Source organism: Rhinolophus hipposideros (assembly GCF_964194185.1).
Source record: "Rhinolophus hipposideros genome assembly, chromosome: 5".
Taxonomy (NCBI): domain Eukaryota; kingdom Metazoa; phylum Chordata; class Mammalia; order Chiroptera; family Rhinolophidae; genus Rhinolophus; species Rhinolophus hipposideros.
Genome location: NC_138051.1, coordinates 22401746 through 22425048, shown reverse-complemented (window position 1 = coordinate 22425048; position 23303 = coordinate 22401746). Strand labels below are relative to the sequence as shown.

The following is a 23303-nucleotide window of genomic DNA, read 5'->3' as shown; positions in this document are numbered from 1 at the left end:
GTTCAGACCTGTGTTGTTCAAGGGTCAACTGTATTGTCATGTAGTAAAATAGGTTATAAAAAGAAATAAAATATAAGAAGGTAGATAATGCTTGGGGTATAGTAAGTTAGAGCTTAGGCTAAGCTGCTATAACCAAGAGAACCAAAAAGACAATGGCTCAGAAAACATGGCAAATATTTATTTCTCTCTAAAATCTGCTAGATTTTAGGATAGGGTTTGGCACATTCTGGCTGTAGATCAAGTCTGGCCCACTGCCTCTTTTTGTAAATAAAGTTTCATTGTTACACAGTCGCCTCATTTGTAACATGTCTGTGACTGTTTTCATATGGCCCACAAAGCATAAAATGTTATCTGACTTTTGCAGAAATGACTCCAATTTTAGAGGTACTGTGGAAGAAATAGCAAGGAAATTTTTCATTCAATGGACTATTGACTGCTTCTTCTTTTTATCTTTCTCTCTCTAACTTTGTTCAAGAGTTAACCTATGTGAAAGTGTCTGGAACATAAATGGTCAACTATTTCTTTCTTTATGCTGTTCCCTGAAATACTCTTTTGATTGTGTTCATCAAGTGTCAACTAATACTCTTTCATGAAATCTCTTGCCTCTCTAGTAGTTTGTAACTGTTCTGTCAATTAATTGCCTTTTATATAAATAATTTCCTGTATTAAAGTAGCATGATACTCTAGGTTTCTTGAAGGCAGAAATATACAATGTTTATTACTCTTGATTGTCAGATATTTATTCTAGAAAAATAATTCTCAGTATGCTTTCACTCCTCCCTGATGTATTCAGGAATTGAGAATAATGTAGTAAGTGTCATTTGAAATATAAATATCATTCCCATGTGAAAGGGGAAACTGGGTATATTTTCTTCATTACAGATAAATGCTGCAACAAATGTAGCTGACTTAAATTCAGTTATGAATGACTGCTATAACTACCTAGAGCTTATTGGATGTCTAAGACTTATAACATCATTAAGTGATAAATATATATTGGCAAAAGACATACTTAATTACCATGTAATTAAGAGAGTCCAAGCACCTTTTGAAAGGTAAGTTATTTACATGTCAAATATTCTCCCAAAGTACATGTTTAAAGTGGTTAATTGTCTTAAAATGTGAGATATATTTGATAAAAATTTAAATGTTATTTTAAAATAATTCTTTTTTATTATTATCATTATTAAATTTTTGGGGTGACAATTGTTAGTAAATTTACACAGATTTCAGGTGTACAATTCTGTATTACATCATCTATAAATCCCATTGTGTGTTCACCACCCAGAGTCAGTTCTCTTTCCATCACCGTATATTTGATCCTCCTTACCCTCATATCCCATCCACCACCCCCTTACCCTCTCACTAAACTATTGTCTGTGTCTATGAGTTTTTCTTTCTCATTTGTTTGTCTTGTTCTTTTGTTGTTTTTGGTTTATATACCACAAGTCAGTGAAATCATATGGTTCTCTGCTTTTTCTGTCTGACTTATTTCACTTAGCATTATACTCTCAAGATCCATCCATGTTGTCACAAATGTTCCTATAGCATCTTTTCTTACCCCTGAATAGTATTCCATGGTGTATATATACCACAACTTCTTTATCCATTCATCTATCGAAGGATATTTTGGTTGTTTCCATGTCTTGGCCACCATAAACAAAGCTGCAGTGAACATTGGAGTACACGTGTCTTTATGGATAAATGTTTTCAGATTTTTTGGGTAGATACCCAGGAGAGCGATTGCTGGGTCATATGGTAATTCTATTCGTAATTTTTTGAGGAACCTCCACACTGCCTTCCATAAGGGCTGCCCCAGTCTGCATTCCCACCAACATGTATGAGGGTTCCTTTTTCTCCACAGCCTCTCTAACACTTGTTACTATTAGTCTTGTTGATGATAGCTGTTCTCACTGGGGTGAGGTGATATCTCATTGTGGTTTTCATATGCATTTCTCTGATGATTAGCGATGTTGAGCATTTTTTCATATGTCTATTTGCCATTTGTATGTCCTCTTTGGAGAAATGTCTCTTCAGGTCCTCTGTCCATTTTTCAATTGGGTTGTTTGTTTTTTTGTTGTTGAGTTTCATGAGTTCCTTGTATATTTTGGATATTAGACCCTTATCGGAGGCACTGTTTGCAAAAATCTTCTCCCATTCAGTTGGTTGCCTCTTTATTTTGTCAATAGTTTCTTTTGCTGTGCAGAAGCTTTTCAGTTTCATATAGTCCCATTTGTTTATTTTAGCTTTTATTTCCATTGCCTTTGGAGTCAAATTCATAAAATGCTCTTTGAATCCAAGGTCCATAAGTTTAGTACCTATGTTTTCTTCTATGCAGTTTATTGTGTCAGGTCTTATGCTTAAGTCTTTGATCCATTTTGAATTAATTTTGGTACATGGTGACAGATAGCAGTCCAGTTTCATTCTTTTGCACGTGGCTATCCAATTCTGCCAGCACCATTTATTGAAGAGGCTGTCTTTCCTCCATTGTATGTTTTTAGCTTCTTTGTCAAAAATTATCTGTCCATATTTATGTGGTTTTATTTCTGGGTTCTCAATTCTATTCCATTGGTCTATGTGTCTCTTTTTCTGCCAATACCATGCTGTTTTTGATTATTGTAGCCCTGTAGTACAAGCTGAAGTCAGGGAGTGTGATACCTCCAGTATTCTTCTTTTTGTAAAATATTGCTTAGGCTATTCGGGGTCTTTTGGTTCCAAACAAATCTGATGATTTTTTGTTCTATTTCTTTAAAAAATGCCATTGGGATTTTGATGGGGATTGCATTAAATCTGTATATTGCTTTGGGTAATATGGGCATTTTAACTCTGTTGATTCTTCCAATCCATGAGCACGGAATGTCTTTCCATTTCTTTGTGTCTTCTTCAGTTTCTTTCAGAAATGTCTTTTACTTTTCAGCATAAAGGACCTTCACATCTTTGGTTAAGTTTATTTCTAGGTATTTTATTCTTTTTGCTGCAATTGCAAAAGGAATTGTTTTTTCTATTTCTTTTTCTGAGATTTCATTGTTAGTATATAGGAAAGCAATGGACTTTTGTACTTTGATTTTGTAGCCAGCAACTTTACTGTATTCATTGATTGTTTCTAATAGCTTTTTGGTGGAGTCTTTAGGGTTTTCTATATATAGCATCATGTCATCTGCAAAGAGTGACAATTTAATTTCTTCATTCCCAATTTGGATGCCTTTTAATTCTTTCTCTTGCCTGATTGCTCTGGCAAGGACTTTCAACACTATGTTGAAAAGCAGAGGTGATAGGGGACAGCCCTGTCATGTTCCTGAGCGTAGAGCAAAGGGCTTCAGCTTTTCACTATTAATTATGAAATTAGCTGAGGGCTTGTCATATATGGCCTTTATTATGTTGAGGTATTTTATTAACCTGTTTTATATACCTATTAAGTGTTTTAATCATAAATGGATGTTGTATCTTGTCGAATGCTTTTTCTGCATCAATTGATATAATCGTATGATTTTTGTCCTTTATTTTGTTTATGTGATGTATCACATTGATGGATTTGCGGATGTTGAACCATCCTTGTGCCCCGGGGATGAACCCCACTTGGTCGTGATGACTAATCTTTTTAATGCATTGTTGTAATGATTTGCTAGAATTTTGTTTAGGATTTTAGCATTTGTATTCATCAGAGATATTGGTCTGTAGTTTTCTTTTTTTGTGTTGTCCTTACCAGGTTTTGGTATCAGGGTAATGTTGGCCTCATAAAATGAGTTAGGGAGTACTGTCCCTTCTTCAATTTTTTGGAAGAGTTTGAGCAGGACTGGTATTAGATCCTCTTTGAAGGTTTGGTAGAATTCACTAGTGAAGCCATCTGGTCCCGGACTTTTGATTTTGGGAAGGTTTTTGATGACTGATTCAATTTCGTTACTGGTGATCGGCCTGTTTAGATTTTCCAGTTCTTCATGATTCAGCCTTGGAAGGCTATATGTTTCTAAGAACTTGTCCATTTCTTCTAAGTTATTGAATTTGGTGGCATATAGTCCTTCATAGTATTCTTGGATGATCCTTTGTATTTCTGTGGTGTCTGTGATAACTTCCCCTTTTTCGTTTCTGGTTTTGTTAATTAGTGTCTTCTCTCTTTTTATCTTAGTGAGTCTAGCCAAGGGTTTGTCGATTTTGTTAATCTTTTCAAAGAACCAGCTCTTTGTCACATTAATTTTTTCTATTGTGTTTTTGTTCTCTATTTCATGTAGTTCTGCTCTGATTTTTGTTATTTCCTTTCTTCTGCTGACCTTGGGTTTCGCTTGTTCTTCTTTTTCTAGTTCTTTAAGGTGTAACATGAGGTTATTTATTTGGGATTTTTCTTGTTTCTTGAGATAGGCCTGTAATGATATAAATTTCCCTCTTAAAACTGCTTTCGCTGCATCCCAAAAATTTTGGTAGGATGTATTTTCATTGTCATTTGTTTCTGTGTATCTTTTGATCTCTCCTCTAATTTCTTCTTTGACCCAGTCGTTCTTTAAAAGTATGTTGTTTAATCTCCATGTATTTGTGTTTTTTCCTGCTTTCTTTTTGCAGTTGATATCCAATTTCAAAGCCTTGTGATCAGAGAATATGCTTGGTATGATTTCAATCTTCCTAAATTTGCTGAGGCTGATTTTATGTCCCAATATATGGTCTATCCTTGAGAATGTTCCATGTACACTCGAAAAGAATGTGTAGTCTGATGTTTTAGGATGAAGTGCTCTATATATGTCAATTATGTCCATTTCATCTAATGTGTCATTTAGGGCTGCGATTTCGTTATTTATCTTCTGTTTGGATGATCTATCCATAGCCGTCAATGATGTATTTAAGTCCCCTAGTATAATTGTGTTTTGGTCAATTTCTCCCTTTAGTTCTGTTAGTAGTTGCTTGGTATATTTGGTGCTCCCTGATTGGGGGCATAAATATTGATGACTGTTATGTCTTCTTGTTGTATAGTCCCCTTTACCATTATGAAATGTCCATCTTTGTCTCCTAATATCTTTTTCACCCTGAAGTCTGTTTCATCGGAAATCATTATGGCTACACCTGATTTTCTCTGGGTACCATTTGCTTGGAGTGTCAACTTCCACCCTTTCACTTTGAGTCTATGCCTGTCCTTGTAGCTGAGATGTGTCTCTTGGAGACAGCATATGATTGGGTTTAGTTTTTGATTCAATCTGCTACTCTGTGTCTCTTTATTGGTGAGTTCAGTCCATTTACATTTAGGGTGATTATTGATATGTAAGGATTTCCTGTCATTCTATCTCTAGTTTTCTGGTAAGGCTGTTGTCTCCATTGTTTCTTTGCCTTTTTGTTGTTGTCTTTTATTTCTGTGTGGTGGTATTCTATGATATTTTGCTCTGTTTCTTTTATTACAGTATATCAGTTCTGGATGTTTTTTGAGTGGTTACCCTTAAGTTATGTTAAAGAAAGTTTGATATTAGGAGTATTCCAGTTTCTTCAGCACGGTTACTTTCTCTATTCCCATATTCCAGGTCAGGCCTTTACTCTCCCCCTTTTTATGTTTTGGTTGCCAATTATTGTCCCTGTTGATGGTGGTTGAATAGCCTCCCTTAGTATTTCTTATAATGCAGGTCGTGTATTAGAAAATTCCCTCAGCTTCTGGATGTCTGGAAAGGTCTTTATTCCTCTTTCATATCTAAAGGATATATTTGCTGGCTATATTATTCTTGGCTCATAATTTCTCTTTCAATAGTTTGAATATTTGGTTCCATTCCCTCCTGGCTTTTAGAGTTTCTGCTGAAAAATCTGATGATAATCTAATGGGCTTTCCTTTGTAGGTTACCGTCTTCTTTTCCCTGGCTGCCTTGAGGATTCTTTCTTTGTCGTTGATTTTAGACAGCTTCAATACAACGTGCCTTGGAGAAGGCCTGTTGGGATTGAGGTAATTAGGTGTTCTAATTGCTTCTTGGATTCGAGGATCCAGTTCTGTCCACAAGTTTGGGAATTTCTCATCGACAGTTTGTTTGAATATATTCTCTGTTCACTTCTCTCTTTCTTCTCCTAGTGGTATGCCCATTATTCTTATATTGCTCTTTCTGATGGAGTCAGAAAGTTCTTGTGGAGTTCTTTCATTTCTTATAAGTCTGAAGTCTCTTTCTTTTCTGGAGACTTTTCACTTTCTTTCTGAGCTATCTTGTTGCCTTGGTTATTCATGGCAATCACTGATTTACTATTTCTCTTCCTAGACATCTACAGGAGTGGCTTCCGCAACAGGTTGATAGGAAGAGGTCTTTCTTTTGTTTTCCAGTGCTTGTTGGTAGAATGTTTTATTTTCTCTCTGACTGCAGCCTTATTTTTCCTCGCTCACACAGTAGTGCTATGTTTTCTCTGCACTATTCCACCTTCTCACACAATGGGGTTATTCCCTGGGAGACGGGGGCTTCTCCTCTGTTAATAGTTCACCTAGGTCATAAGGCGCAGCGTCCGGTGTTGGTATGCGGAGAGCTTTGAAGTTCCAAGGCTCTTTCTGCACCAGATTCAGAGCCCCTATGTTTCAGCAGTTCTGTTTACTCCTGCAGGGATCCGCCCAGATAGGTGGGGCTAGGGGCGGGGTGAGTTGTGAGAGGTGGCCCAGAGCAATGGCGGCAACCACCACCACCACCACCACAGCCAGTCCTGATTCCACAGCTCCCTCCCCTTTGCTGGAACTAGTTGGGCTGCGAATCTGTGTCTGCGGACCACAGTTCTCAGAACAGGAAATATTATGTTCTTTTGATCTGACAGTACTACTGTTTGGTTTCTAGCACAGGGCAGGTGGGGGCGGGGGAGCTAGTCTCAGTGCGTAAGGCTTCCGCTCTCTGCTCGGCATCAGGGCTTAAACCACAGTTTTCAGCCTACTTACCTCAGTCTTTTCTCTGAGGTCTCTGTCGTGAGCGTTGGGTTCAGCCGTGCTATATGCTGCCCCCTCAGCCCTGTGGGCCGTAAGCGGAGCCCTAGCAGTCCGAGTTCTTCCCTCTCCTGCACTTGCGGTAGTTCTGGGATGCAGCGAGCTCGGAGCACTGAGCTAAGTCTGCGTCCTGCGCCCCGGTGGCTCCGTCTCCGCACTTCTCCTCTTCCTCCTCCCCCGCTCGCTTGCGGGATTCACCCACCTGGAGGTGATTTCAGTAGTGGGCCTCTTCGTCTTGACTGTCTGCTGTGCAGGGAGTCCTTTGTGGAGTTATTATTGTTTGATTAGTTGTAAATTCCAGGGGAGCTTTACAAAGGCTCACCGCACGCCGCCATTTTTTCCAAAATAATTCTTTAAAACTAACCTGTTAAGGGTGATTACTGTTCTGACCATGCTATACAGAATTGCATAAATGTATGCTACTTAAGTAGGACAAGTAATCATCTCAATTTATAATTATTTTTCTAAATAAAAATTATTTTATAAATTCTTACCTCATAAGTCAGCAATTCCATCTCTACTGATTCATTTAATAGCAATGTATTGAGAGTATCTGTCATCCACTGGATAATAAGTACTGAGCATTCTTTGATTAATGGGGCTCATGTGATTCTTGCTCTTTAGCTTGGAACACTAATCTTAAAACTTTTTGCTTCACTAACATTTGAAGTGTGAAAACTTACATATGTCCTCATATTCTTCTGTATTTTTAATGATGGGAAATATACATGCAAAAGTAGACAGAACAGTAACACCATGTAATCATCACCCAGATCTAACAATAATCAGTCAATCTATGGCCAGTCTTGTTCATCTAGCCTACCCTTGTTATTGACTTCAATATTATTTTTAGGCAATCATCAGACATCATATTAACCTCGAAAATGATTTTTTGGTTTTAATTTCAGTATCATTAACCCATAGATTTAAGTATACTTGTGTTCAAAACTATTACAGTTATTATCTTTACTGAAGTTCAAATTGTCTCATCTTTGGCCAGACTAAGTAAGCCTTTTTATCTTTTCTTTGAGGGTTTTTTTTTTTTTTTAAGATTTTATTGGGGAATGGGAACGGGACTTTTTTTGGAAACAGAGTGTACTTCCAGGACTTTTTTCCAAGTCAATTTGTTGTCCTTTCAGTCTTAATTGTGGAGGGCGCAGCTCAGCTCCAGGTCCAGTTGCCATTGTTAGTTGCAGGCCGCGCAGCCCACCATCCCTTGCGGGAGTCAAACCAGCAGCCTGTGGTCGAGAGGACACGCTCCAACCAACTGAGCCATATGGGAGCTCAGTGGCAGCTCAGCTCAAGGTGCCGTGTTCAATCTTAGATGCAGGGGGCATTGCCCACCATCCCTTGCAGGACTCAAGGAATTGAACTGGCAACCTTGTGGTTGAGAGCCCACTGGCCCATATGGGAATCGAACCGGCAGCCTTTGGAGTTAGGAGCATAGAGCTCTAACCGTGTGAGCCACCCGGCCGGCCCCCACTTTGAGGTTTTTTTTTGATGTTGACCTTCAGTGGTCTTTCATAGCCATCTTGCTGTCTGCTATTTGCATTCTGGCCTAAGAGACCTTTGTTTCTTCGAAGGGGAAACGGTATTTCAAAACCAGTCTGGATGCTAGGGGTGCTTATTTTTGCCAGGTTGGTCATTGGTTCTAGGCCTTTACAGTGGACAAAAACTAAGAAATACAGGGTTTTTTTGTTTTGTTTTGGTTTGTTTTGTTTAAGATAAAAATACATCATAAGTTTATATTGATACTTTAAATTCACTATACAAGAATTTTAACTTTGTCCTCGTCCCATGTTGAGAATTCCCAGATCTCAAAGGCACTGGAGAATTAGAGTATGAAATAATTATTCACTTGACTTATTCCACATTTTATATACAACAGTTTCAGAATAACAATACCAACATTATTACCAGTAACAATATTATTGAAAGCAGGTTTAAATTATTTTTCTATTATTTTTGTTCTAGGGCTGTACAGTCGTATTACTGTGTTTTAAAGACATTTGTAATAACTTTCTGTGTTATACTTTCTGTGGTATACATTTTTTCATTTTTTATTTTGATGTGGTTATTTTAAAATTTATTTGAAATATGTCTGTTAACGAGATAGAGGTACACAATGTGATTTTCCTCAAGTAGTTCATGTATCTACAGATGGATTTTTCTTATTGCTAAGTCAGAATTCATCAATATTTGTTTCTTTTATGTTTTTATAGATATGACTAACCTAGGTGTCAGAAAGGGCTTCCCTATCTATATAGTGGTGTTTACATTAAAACCAAATGACCAATAGGAATTAAGCAGATCAAAGTGAAGAGGGCAAGAGAAAAGCTAAAGTACAATCCCTCCTTCCGTGTAAAAGATTTAAAAAATCATATAGCAAAAAAACAGTCTTTTAAATATATATACATTTATCAGAGCTCATAAGAAAAGAGTTTTATAGATGTCAGAAATCGCAAGGACACCAAAAGCCAAATGCCCTAGCTGGCATATGAAATCAAAACCCTCAGTTTGCCTAATGTGGAATGCTAAAGATACATTGCTAAAGAAAAGAGTTCCCAATAAAAGACAAAATACAAAACCATCCAAAAAAACAAGTCTTGGGACTAGCACTCAAGGATTTAAATAACAAAACAACTGAATGAGATAAAATATTAGTATAGTGGTTTAAAAAAGAAAACAATTGGGGGAAAAAGCATGAAATGAATCAAATAAAACTTCTATGTTGAAAAATGATCACAGACGTCAGTTCTGAATAACATGGAATAGACACCTCTCTATTCCTTCTGCAAGTTCAGTTGAAAACCTTGGACATTATATATAAAACAAACTTAAGAAGACTGAAAGGCGGAGTGATGAAGGCAGACCAGCTGGGGGTGACCAGCTAGGGATCTCAGGACCTAAGGAACAGCACAAAAGGAAGAGGAAATCTAGACATTTATATGAAGTAAAACTAAGAATTTGTCACCAGTGTACCTACTGTAAAAGAATACCTATAGGAGCTTTTGAAACAGAAATTACAAAAGATGGAATCTTGGAATATCAAGAAGGAAAAAAGAATGAAAGCATGTTCTCTTCTCCTCTTGTGTTATTTCAATATGTTTGATAGTTGAAGCAAAAATTGTAACATTTTATAATGTGGTTCACAGTGTATCTAGAGGAAATATTTAGGAAATTACATAATAAACAGGGAAAGGCAAAGGAACTTAAGGAGAAAGTAAGGTTTATAAAATGTTGACAGCAGACTTACATTTTTAAAAACTAAGAGATGGGCCAGCCTGGTGGCTCAGGTGGTTGGAGCACCGTGCTCCTAACACCGAGGTCGCCAGTTTAATTCCCACATGGGCCTGAGAGCTGCGCCCTGTACAGCTAAGATTGTGAACAACGGCTCTCCCTGGAGGTGGGCTCTCCCTGGAGGTGGGCTCTCCCTGGAGCTGGGCTGCCATGGGCTGCCAGGAGCAGCTGGAGCCGTGGGCTATATAGTGTGCCACCATGAGCGGCCGGCAGCCAGTGTGAGTGGCCGACCACTAGGCAACGACTGGCAATTGGCTGTCTGGGGGTAGGGAGCACCGGAGTGGAGGGGAGGCGAGAGAAAGGGGAAGAAACAAAACAAAACAAACTAAGAGATACACTCGACATTACTATAAATAAAAAAATTTCAAGTAACCCACATGAGGATAAGAAAAAGGAAACAAAAATGATCATGGAAATGATTTAGTAATTGTTAAATGCTAGGCAGTTAAAGAGAAAACTAGTTATCTGGAAGAGGAATATGAGGATTTACTCATGAAGAGAAAGATGGAAAACAAGAGGTGTCAAGAAAGTTAGACTGCCAGCATGCACGCATGTATTTAACTAAACAATACTATAGAAAATGCTGCTTGAGAAATTCCTCAGGTTCTTAATGAGGGCTTAATGAGCCAAAATAGTGTACTTTGTGATGAAACTGCATTCTATGTCTAAATGTCTAAAGACATAATAATGTCTAAAGACATTATTGTAAATAATGAGCCTTAGTTATACTGAAAGCAGTTTTTTCAGTGCCATCAACCATGAAAACAGCCATGGTAATAACGTCACAGAACTAGTTACATTATCATTCAAAAGTGAGGAGGAAATAAAGACATTTTGGGACAGTTTACTTCTTTCCTAAAGAGATTAACAAAATACATACTGAAGAAGAAGTAAATTGAACCCAGAAAGAAAAAGTAAACTATAAGAAAGCACAGCAGCGAGCACAGAAATGAGAAAAATCTCAATATATAAAAATAAGCATTGGCCATTAAAGAAAACAACTAAATTTTAGTAAGAAGTGGTTAAAATAATTAAAATATTAGAGAAAGATTGATCTAAGAAGAGAATGGATATTATTGGATTTATTGTTTTAAGGGACTTGTATTGTTGAGGTAGTAGTAGGGAAGCATTAATTAGCTTTAGCTTGTTAAATCAAGTATATATTTTATAAGCAAAAATTCTAAAATAATAGGAATACAGTATGTAATTTCCAAATCAGTTTGGTAGGAATTAAGGGAGAAATAAAACATATTTAATGTTATAATGGACAGAAAACAGGAATAAAAACACAGAAAAACACATGTTCAGAGAAAGTACACTATACAGTAGAAAAAATATAATTAGATTAGTAATTATAATACATGTAATAGCTTAGACTCATTAAAAGTCAAGTTCTTAAATTGCATTTTAAGTAAATGACTTTAAAGCAAAATAAAGTTAATGAGATTCTAATCTTTTAAAAAATCTTGTCCTCAAATGACCTTAATAGCATTTAAAAGAACTAATTCTTTAGGAAGGTTAAACAGTCTTGAATTTATTTGTACCTCAAAATATGTAAAGCAAAAACTGACACAGAAGTTGTTAAATATGCCATAACAGTAAGATACTTGAAATATAGGTTTCTTAGTATTTAGTAGTTTAATCCTACAAATAACTAGTGAGGACCTAAAATAACTGAATAAAAGAATCAGTTTTGAAGAGTGTTCATAAAAGGAAGCAAGGCAAGAACAACATTAAAAAATCTTTACTGTAGTTAACTCCACCGGGGGGGGGGGGGGGCGGGGGGGGGAAGCATTTGAGACATTTAAACATTTACACCTAATTTTAAACTAACATTTCGAAATAATGTTATAAAGAGTATCTTCCAAACATTCGGTAATGGTGAAATGTGATAGGTATTTCCCTTAGGGCCATGACAAGCCTGTAATACACATAATTACTCCCTTTATTTCTACAATACGGTGGAAGTCCTAGCAGAGCAAAAAAACTAAATGAGTAAGTGAATGTTATCTAAAATTTTCACTTGTGGTCTACATAATTGTCTAAATAATCAGAAATTTTTCTATAAAGAGTTTGGCAAGGTTATTGGATACAGGAAAAAAGATTCTAGCACAGAGATTTGTGAGAAGGAATGGTAAAGAAAAATTGGTAAACAGAGAAACTAATTGATTTTACAAAAAATTAATGTTTGATTTGGGGGTTTATGATACAAGGTGAACTAAGAAATTTTAAGTAGCCTAAGAAGAGTAGAACTGTTCGAGTTTTAAATGTTCTAAGGTCTTTGTATGTTGTTTAGGAAGAAGGTAAATACAGTAGTTTTCCCACACACACACCCCGTTCAGTTTCATTTTCCTCAGTTTCAGTTAATCATGGTCATTCTCAGTTTGAAAATATTCAATGGAAAATTCCAGAAATAATTCAGAAGTTTTAAATTGCACACTGTTTTGAGTGGCATAATGACATTTCACACTGCCTAAGATGTGAATCATCACTTTGTCCATCACATCCACGCTGCATATACTACCTGCCTGTTAGTCAGTAGCTATCTTGGTTTTCAGATGGACTGTCGCAGTGCAGTAGACTTGTGTTCAAGTCACCCTTATTTTACTTAATAATGGCCCCAGAGCGCAAGAATAATGATGCTGACAATTCAGATATGCCAAAGAGAAGCCATAAAGTGCTTCCTTTAAGTGAAAAGGTGAACCTTCTCGACATTAATAAGGAATGGGGGAAAAATGCTGAGGTTGCTAAGATCTACAGTAAGAATGAATCTTCCATCAAGTTGTGAAGAAGGAAAAAGAAATTTGCTAGTTTTGCTGTTGCACCTCAAACTGTTAAAGTTACAGCCACAGTATGTGATAAGTGCTTAATTAGAATGGAAAAAGCATTAAATTTTTGGTTGGAAGAAATGAACAGAAAACGTGTTCCGATTCATAGCAACGTGTTGCACCAGAAAGCATTGGGCCTAGACAAAGACTTCAGCAAAGGATGCCCTGACATGAGTGACACCAAGCCATTTACTGTGGATAAGAGATGGGACAGATTCAGGAATAGGTTTAGACTGAACAATATAAAAAGTATTGGAGAGGCTGTGTGTCTGTCCATGAAGAAACTGCTGCCACATTTATGGTAGAGTTGAAGAAGTTGACTGTCAAGGAGAGAGAGGTATGTATGTACAGGAAAAAACGTGTAGGCTTCAGTACTATTCACAGTTTCAGGCATCTCCTGGTGGTCTTGGAACATACCCCCATGGATAAGGGGGACTGCTGTACATTGGTTCACTTTAGATGTCAAATATGCCTGTTAAAATCTTGAGAGGTAACTATTTAAAAAATAAGTGTAAAACTTTTAAAATAGAAAGTAAATTGGAATTTTAAAAAAATAAATACAAAAATTGGCAGGAGGGAATTAAAAAAAAACATTTTTTAAAGGCACTACAATTGCCCCAAATAAAGTGATAGAAATAGTTTCATAATACATTAAAAGTTATTATACAATAAGTGAAAGTTATTCTCAAAGTAAGTTGCAGAAAAAAACATTGTATGGTATCGTTTATAGAAAGTTTCGAAACAATCATCAGTGCTAGCTATTATTTAGGGATACATATATAGTGAAATTAAAAGGAAATGCAGCCTAAAGTAAAAATTTCAGTATAGTGTTAAATAGAAATTTCAAATTGTTTCCTTTGTAGAGGCAGAGAAGGGAAAGTGATGAGTGGGCAGGATATAGTTCATTGAATAGAATATTTTTCTTAAAAATAATCTGAGCAAACAAAGTGTTAATATCTTTTAAATCTAGTAGTTTATGATTTTGTTATTTCCTGGATTTTTATGTAAGCTTGAAATATTTCATAATGAAAAGTAAAATTTTAACAATGAACGTAAGTTGTGCTGAAATTTGCTTCAAGGGTAAATGGAAGGTGAAAGGTAAAAACAAGAAAGGAAGGCAAAGGTGGGGTTGTGGAGGGTATGAGAAGCCATGTAAGGAGTTTGGACTTTGTTTCATGGACTATAGTGTGTGTTGGTTTTCTGTGCTGATGTAAACAACACAAACTGAGTGGCTTAAAACAACAGAAATTGATTCTCCCACAGTTTGGGGGGCTCAAAATCCAGGAGTTGCCGGGATTACATGCTTTCTGAGAATTTAGGACAGTCTATTCTTTGCCTCTTCCAGCTTCTGGTTTCTGTCATTACTTGTGTTGTTGTAGTCGCACAACAGCCTAGCCAAATGTCCCTTCATGTCTTTCCGTAAGGAAAGAAGAGTTTGTGAGATTGTGCCTTTCTGGGACTCTGTTCCATCCTTGTGTTCACACCTTATGTCTCTCTGTCTGGTCCCCAAAAGATGGTTTGCAGCCAAAGACGGGTAAGATATCTCACGGGAGATGCAACCTAAGCCAGGCGGAACCTAGCGGGGACCCCAAACGAGCTGCCTTGGACACGTATGGGAAGGGGCTTTGCCTCCCCTTCCCCGTTTGGGAAAGTCTATTGCCGGCTCTGGCTTTCCGCTTGTACCTGTTTCCACTTCTCTCAACAGAGTTGTTACAGTGTGAAAGACGATCCTGAAAAGGTACATACTTTAGGTACAAAACATCCTAGGACCTTGTGCTTTAGCTGTTTACAGACAAATGGTGATTGAAATAAACATTTTCTGTTATGAAGTCTGAGCCTCACAGACTGTGTAAGAAACAATGTTGCTTTCTTGTAGTTGTAGACCTATTAATAAGACCAGCCAACTTTATTCTGGGCTCCAGTCCTCTGAGACTGAGAGACCCCTGGCCTTGAGAGATTTAACTGCATTAAGTCTCTGTTTGTTTCTTGCTTAAAACTTAACCCAAAGCACCCCTTCTCGCACCCTCACTGCCCGTGTTGCGCGGGGACCAGACATGTTGTGGTTGCGTTAACTCCAATTCTCTGAGTCTATATATCACATGGCCTTTTCCTTGTTCTCTCTTACAAAGACAGTTGTTGGATTTATGTCCAGCCCAGATAACCTAGATAGGATGATCTCAAGTTCCTTAATAAAATCTGCTTAGGCCGTTTTTCCAAATAAGGTCACATTCACAGGTTTCAAGGAATAGGGTGTGAACATATCTTTTTTGGGGGGTTTCCATTCAACCTACCTCGGGATGAATGACAGTATTGGGGTTTATTTCTGGCACATACCTGTGGCTGTAGCATGGAAAATGAACTTGGAGATTTACATGCTTGGTACAAGTTGCTGTGCAAGTGGCTTGTAATACAGTGGTAATGAGCAGAATAATGAGCAAGTAAAAGAGATTTCAGAAAAGGGAATTCATAGGACTTGGTAATTAGGAATGGAACAGAGAAGAGTTAAGGATAACTTTCAGAATTAACTATACTAATTTGATGGATAGCAGAGGTACTTACTGTAACTTATGGTTCAGATTTTGGTAGTAAGGATTAGCTTTCTTTTGGACTTAGTTTGGGTGCTTGGAATATATGGTACCCAATAGTCTGTTGGATGTATTTCTGGGGTGGAGATAATAGATTTTTATTGTGATGAGCGTACAGCTGCTAAATAAAGCCACAGGAGAAATTAGCCTTGTTAACAGATCCATGAGGGACAAACAGCAACATTTAAGGCAAAGTAAAGAAAGGAGGAACTTTTTGTAAGAGACTGAAAAGGTCTGGCCAGAGAAAAATGGGGAAACCAGAAGACTTGTGCCATAGAAAGAGGAATGTTCATGAACTCAGGGCAGTTTTTCTGAGATGTAGAGAGGAGTGGAAGAAAAGTGAATAGGAAATTAAGAAATGGAGACTGAATATAGATGTTTTTCAAGTAAGTTGTCTCTAGATGGAATTGAGTGAATTTTTTTCTTATTCAAAGATGGGAAAGACAAGCACATTTACGGGCTCTTGAGAGACGATAAAGACGGAGATGAATCAGTTTGGGCGGGTACCTGAAGAGGTGGGTAGGGAGTACAGAGGTACAGGTAGGGAGGGCTTAGTCAGTCTGAAGGCAAAAAGGATAACTTCGTTCTTTGCTTATTAGTGAGAAATATGCATTTAAAAAAATTCATTTGTTACTTGTATTTTATTTATTATGCATTCATATTTTGCTCATTTTATTGGATTGTTCTTTTAGAAAAATTCTTTGTATTTTTTGTGTATTAGAGAAATCAGTTTTTTGTCACGTGTATTAAACATTTTTCCATTGTTTTTATCTCTGTTAATTTCTTTTTAGCAGTATATAACTTTTAAATTTTTCTGTGGCTAAGGTTTATCAATCTTTCTTTGCAATCTCTAGGAAACTTCATTTTTATATGAACTAGCTTTGAAGTGTGAAATACTTCAGATGTCTAATTTTTTCCTCTTAATAAAAATTGTTAGCTTAATTTTTAAAGTATCTATAAAGCCAAATAATGTCAGCATAGAAAACATTCATTTTATATTAATATATTTGCTTGTTATTGATTTGAAAGTATCATATCACGTATAGTATGCCCATATTTTTATATCTTTACAGCTATGTATATGTGGTAGTAAATTAGCTAGAAATGTTAATTCCCTATTGCAATACCAAACATATAAATGAATGTTGCCTCATTACTTTTCTTCTCTTAAGTTTTAAGCAGGGTCTGAAAACTCTTGGTGTTTTGGAGAAAATTCAGACTTATCCAGAAGTATTTTATGGCATCTTCTGTCATAAACCTGAGAATCTTTCTGCAGAAATCCTTGGTGATCTTTTTACAGTACACACATTATCTGACGCACAGACTTTGGGGTTTTGGAACAGTTACTTACAGGCTGTTGAGGGTATGTAGATGTTTTATTTTTATCTGTCTTAGAATGTTCGTTTCAGGATATTAGTTTATTTCTTTGAGTTTTGCTTTTTGATAACAAGACTTTCATCTTATGACTTTATATTTACAAAACAAGTTTATATGACTGAGTTGAAAGTGATGAGGAAAGGTTAGAGATTTAAATTATATTTTGCAATTTGTTTTTCTCTAGATAATTTGAGGTGAGAGGCAGTTTTCCTAGGAACTTTAAATACATGAATGGTTGCCACTGCATAGAATAGTCTAAAAGCTAATTGTCTATTTCATCTTTTTCAAATTTAAGTTAAATTGAATTATTCTTCATCCATCGGTTAGGGCTATGATAATGATATATCACTGATCATTAGCAATGTAAAAGCATTTCATTTAATAAAGTGGAAAAAAATTTAACGTTCAGTTGAATTTTAGCTAGGTTGTTTGGTTGTTTTACACCATTTAGTTTTTCTCTGCATTTGTTGAACTAGTTTATCAAATAGTGATTATTTAGAAGTAGTTTAGAATTGTTTTTAGTATATCTCAAAAAGATGGAGTTTCAAACCCACTGAACGTCTTGGACTCTTAGGATGATTTTATATTAAAGAAGGCATTCAAATATACAATGAGTAGTTCAGCTAAATGATTTTGTGAGTCTTACTTTGAAATTCAAATAAACATTTATTGAATGTACTGTTTTCCTATTACTACACTTGACTTAGTGATTTAATTTATACAAGATAAATGTGAGAGTCCCAGGTTATTTTCAGCATTCCCAGGTTATTTGGGGAAGAGTCCATGAGGGTATCAATATATAATGAATTTATTTTTCGTTCTTTTTCTCTTTGTGGTAAACTTCTCAGATGGTAAATCTGCAGCAACAATGGAAGACATTCTTATTTTTGCAACTGGTTGCAATTCCATTCCACCTGCTGGATTTAAACCCACTCCTTCAATTGAGTGCCTTCATATGGATTTTCCTGTTGGAAACAAGTGTAATAACTGTTTAGCTCTTCCAATCACCAATACATACACAGAATTTCAAGAAAAAATGGACTTTGCCATAAGAAGCACTCTAAGACTAGAAAAGGAAGAAAGTTCTCATTGCGTTGGACATGAAGATGTTTTGAACAAAGAGATGCTTCTTTAAAAGCTGCTGTTGATATTTTTTTGTTTCAGAAATCTCTAATCACTTTTGAACAAACTTGTCAGCTTCTAGTCCCAATAAAATTTATGATGTGGACATAAAGGAATGTTTTGGCCATTTAATCTAAACAAAATTTTTAAGGTGTACCAGTCAATGTTGATGTTTTTCTATTTTCTTTATATGCTTCAAACTTCAATATATATACTCTTAGAATGCCAATACAGACTTCCTTTAAGTATAGTAGCATGGTATATCTAAGAAAAAAAGCTTGTTTTTATAAATTTGGATTAGTTATAGGATGCCAGGATGATTTTTCTAGTATTGAGCAATTTTCAAATTATTATTTCAAAGCATTAAATAGAAAAGCTAATTGATAAATCCTGTTAATATAAATCAAAGGTATATATTCTGGAGTAAGTGTTATATGTATCCTTTCCTAGGATGGCACTAAATTCATTGTTAAAAGTGTTTTTAGATTACTGATTTGTATTAAAATAGTCCCAAATTGCAATTAGATTATGCCTAATGGGAAGTATTACGTAAGAAGCAGAATTGTACAAATATTCTACAATCTATGTATATTTTATAGTCTTATAAACACTTCTGAGGTGGGTAAAATATAGTTGAAAATAACTTAGAAAGTGTCTTCTTTAAAGCCTTGGTTTTAATTGTATATTTTTGTTCTGTTTCGTATTAAACCACATTATGTCTGATCCATAATTATATGTATCTGAATGATCTCTGTGAGTTGCCATGATAGGTTTGGGTATTGGACATTTATTATCGAGATGATTGTATGATAGGTAAGCTGGCACCATTGCATTGGATAGCTATCTTCATTGCTCTTGAAAGGCATCTGTTAATATATAGGCAATATAGAAATATGTAAGAAACAATAGAATGACAACCCAACTTTGATCTCAGCATGCAGCATTAACTACTGTGTTGTGTTTCTCTGTATTGTACAAACTTTTATGTTGTTTTTTAACTTTGTCAATGTTACTAAAAGTCAAAGAATACCTGAAAGTAATAAGATATAAGGTAATAACAATTTGAAGACATATAAGTCCTATAGTCATGTCCCCGTATTTATACTCTTGCAAAAGAAGACATTAGAAAAATCTACTGTCCCTAATCTTTTCAAATGTAAATAATGGGTTTTCCACTAAAGTAAATCATATGAGGTAAATTGCTTGTTTGTAACTACATTTTTTCTTGATAGGTAAAGCAGGTATCAGCTATCATATTCTCATCCTCCCCAAGAAACATCCTTAAGTTACTGATAATTTTTAAAGAAAAATAACAGGATTGATTTGATACTAGCAATATGTCTCTTAATACCAAAGGAAAACTAAACATAATCCTAGTGTAATTTTCTTTGTTACGTTTACTAACAGACCCAGCAAATTAAAGTTTCACTTTCATTTGAAGTTTTTAAGAACATTAAACAAGGCATTTCCTTGTCTTGTGTTAATTTAGATTACTGAAAATAATTAAAGGACCTGTTATAAAAAAGTTTGAATAATATAAACCATAAACTTGCCATATAGCTTTAATTCCAAATGTGTTGATAAATTGGATATTTTATTTCTTACCTACCTTGTATTTATAAAATTTAAAGTCATTAAACCAATACAAACAAAAAAATTAATTGAAGCTATTTTCTGGTTATTTGTAGTTTTAATTAATTTCCCCTACAGTGGTCATTAAAGCTGATCAGCATTCACACACGTTTTGGATGGGGAGGAGTGGGAGGATAGCAGAGTGCTTGGTTTGGCTGCAATTAAAAACAGATTCATTTCACTTATGCAGAGACAGGACCTTCAGGATAAAGTGGTGTAAATAATAATTGACATTCACGTTTTAAAGTGAAGCATAAGTACCGATATTGAAAAATGTTTTCTGGTTTTAACGATGTTCCATTAATATATTTTTTAGATTAATCTGTATAGTCAGGGCATTTCAGAAACCACTGGGTTGTTTATTTTCTGCAGTGTTACTATGTCAGATGGTTGGTATTAATATTGCTTTTTCCATTCATTGTTATAGTCTGCACAATTCTTACATTGATTTTAAAAAGAAATTATGCTAGAAATCTTTATAAATGTATATATGTATTTCTTAAATATTTAAATTTTCTAAATGCCATATATTTCAAGTTTGTTTTCTATTGCTGTATCAAGGAAAACCAACAATTCGCCTGTTATGCATCTACTGTTAATAGTCTTTGGTTAGTTTTATGTTCATTGTTCTTAAAGTTTTTAAACTTTTTTGGTGTGAGAACTTCAACTTGAATGCCTTTTATACAATCCTCTACTATTCTTAAACTTGGTTGTTTTAGTACTTAAGGTAAAGATTCTTTAAAATACCAAAAACTAGCTTACGATTTTATATTTTATCATATTTAATTTGCATATTATGAATAGCCATTCTTTGGGTAAAGTAAAAAACCTTCATTTGGTTACTACCCTGAGAAATCACTTGTTCCCTCTCTACACCAAAACTTTCTATAATTTTTTCCCCTAATTATATGGAAGCTAGTAGAATTTTTGTACTCAATGCTAAATGCTAAGGAGAGTATAATAGGTAAGTTTTCTCAGTGACTTTGCCTTTAGTATTCAGTCATAAGGAACTGATTAGAACAAGATTCTATTTATAAATATGTGAATCCTTTTATATAGTGATTGTCACATGCTTCATTCTTTTACAATAAGCTATTAAACTAGTTGTGCTTCAAATAATGCAATACAAACCATAAGAACACGTTGAATGATGGATTACTTGAATGTGTATCACATGTAGTTTAGGAATATTTGGATTTCTTTGAAGAGATCCTCTTTTCAAGTTCTCATTTTGACTATTACCTTTCAATTGCCAAACATTCCAATACCTACTGTATGCCAGGTGGTGGGCTAGCTGATAGTTTATGTGTCAGCCTATTTCCCCCCTTTTTAAAGATGTCAGATGCAGCAAAAAACATGACACTTATAATGAAGTTTTCTAAATAAGTATGTTTATGCTACTAAACGTGAAATGCGTATATAAACTAAATTAACTTGGTAGGATTTGACAAGGTTAAGGTTCTGGTGATATCAAATAGATACAAGATCCTTTCCTCTCCACATTTGCAAGATCTGCAAACAGTTGTTGGCTGACACCTAGGAACCTCCTGAATGAGCTGTTCTGAGGTATTTGTGTCAACTATCCTCCAATGTAAAATAATAGTTTGCCAGAATAAATTATTTAAGCCAAAAATCTGGGTAGGTAGAGTCAATTAAACGGATACACAGTAAATAAGGATAATTGACACTGAAGCCATGAGTTTATTTTGGTTATTTTTGATTCTTATATGTAATAAATAGCCTTACGGAGACTATTTGTCTATTGCCACTGTTCTTCTGTGGGGCATACTTTTCTATACATTTATTGCCCACCCTATACACTCCTTGGTCAGGACAGTTTTTATCATTTTGTATCTCCATATTCTATATGAATGTTTAATATTTCCCTAGCATTTTACTATAACTCATGTCTTTAATATAACTCAGGGGAGGTCTGATGGAACTGAAATGGTGAGGTGATAGCTTTGTGTGTGAAAGTGTAAATATGTAAATGAACGAGATTGGGCTCTCAGTTGTGGAAAGGTGGGAAAGCCTGTATATTTTATATACCATGATGACAAAAAATGAAGTAGAACCTTCCCATAGGGCAGGAACCGTCATTTCTGTTAAATTACAACACATCTAGATCATTGGCAATTCCTTAAAAATATTGATAGCACTGAACAAAACGGTCAGCATTCCAGTTCATTTCTTAGTGAATATGCCAATTAGCTGTAAAAATGAGAGGTAATGCACGTCTTATAGAATGTGGGGTAAGGTTCATAACCTTCACCAACTTCTCCCTATTGCCCCCAGCTCCCAGCTACTGGTAACCATTTTGCTGCTGTTTCCACGAGTTTGAGTTTTCTCTTAAGATTCCCTATATACATCATGATGCCGTAACAAACTTTCAGTTTTAAGATGAATAAAGTCTGAGAATCCAATATATAACAAGGGGACTATAGGTTTGAGGATCTACGGTAATGTAACTGCATTATATAAATTTGTTGAGAGTAGAACTTGAAAGTTCTCATATATAGTGGATGTGAGGGAAATTATGTATATATAATCAAATCATTAGGTGGGGGAAATTACGTATATATAATCAAATCATGATGTATACTTTGAATATCTTACAAATATTTGTCGATTATACCTCCATAAAGCTGAAAAAATCACGCAAGGAAAAAGGATGTAGGTTCAATTCTAGGGCATTTCCTAATGGTGTTAAAAATAAGATCATCTGTCTTAAGTTTCATGGAAATAAAGTTTGTGAAATAGAGAAGTCAGTGCTTTTTGTGTGATTGTTACGGTATCTTTTAACTGATTGTGTCATAAATTTGAAAGTTTTCAAAACAGTTTTTGGGGCACAGCATCTATAATTTCATTTCAAAATTTGGTGCAGCTTCAGAATGACCGTACTCAACAGCTAATGCAGTATCATCAGTGAACTCTACTGACCACATGGGAAATGAGTTGTCATTGGGTATCCATTTTTGACATCCAGTAAAAAATCTATGGATTACATTAGGAATCGATATTGTATACATTTTGTCATCACATGGCTTCAAGTGTACATGAAAACACCTGAGAACGAGAAACGAGAAAACAGATGAGACTCAGAAATCGGCCAGATGAGAGCAGTGCTCCAACGCCGCCCGTGCCCAAAGAGAGCAAAGAGGAAACAGGAGGCAGCTAGCCTTTAAGTGCTTACTTTGTTCCGGAGCTTCATTTACGTTGGTCCTGTGATCCTTAAACCCCTAAGTATTCTCACCAGTTTAGAGATCTGTAACCGACGAAACCGTTCAGTGTTTAGTTCAGTCTTTAGCTCAGAGCACTACACCACGCTCGTACCCAGAAAGCTCAATTTAAAGCAGCTACCATTTGAGAGGCTGTGGCGACTAGATAGCATAAAACCGTCTCCAGTTCCGCCGCTAACAAACTCCCTCACTGACTCCCCAAGTTCGGGGGACAGTTGAAGTCGTGGGACGGTCACCCTGGAAGAGGCGGGGTCCGACTCCCAAAACCCTCCTGTGGCCCCGCCCCTCCGGGCTTTGCTTCCGGGGCGGT

The 23303-nt window shown here is 35.7% G+C and overlaps 1 protein-coding gene across 3 annotated transcripts in view; it reads left to right on the top strand.

Annotated features, from left to right (window-relative positions):
- Nucleotides 1-20279, top strand: part of G2E3 (G2/M-phase specific E3 ubiquitin protein ligase) — a 126624-nt gene extending 106345 nt beyond the window's left edge. For all 3 annotated transcript variants that reach the window (XM_081047707.1, XM_081047708.1, XM_081047709.1), the window contains exons 13-15: nucleotides 883-1055; nucleotides 16796-16986; nucleotides 17849-20279. In XM_081047707.1, coding sequence (XP_080903833.1) covers nucleotides 883-1055; nucleotides 16796-16986; nucleotides 17849-18135 — 651 coding nt within the window. In that variant the 3' untranslated portion in view covers nucleotides 18136-20279. The remainder of the gene's footprint in view (nucleotides 1-882; nucleotides 1056-16795; nucleotides 16987-17848) is intronic.
- Nucleotides 20280-23303: the final 3024 nt, after the last annotated feature.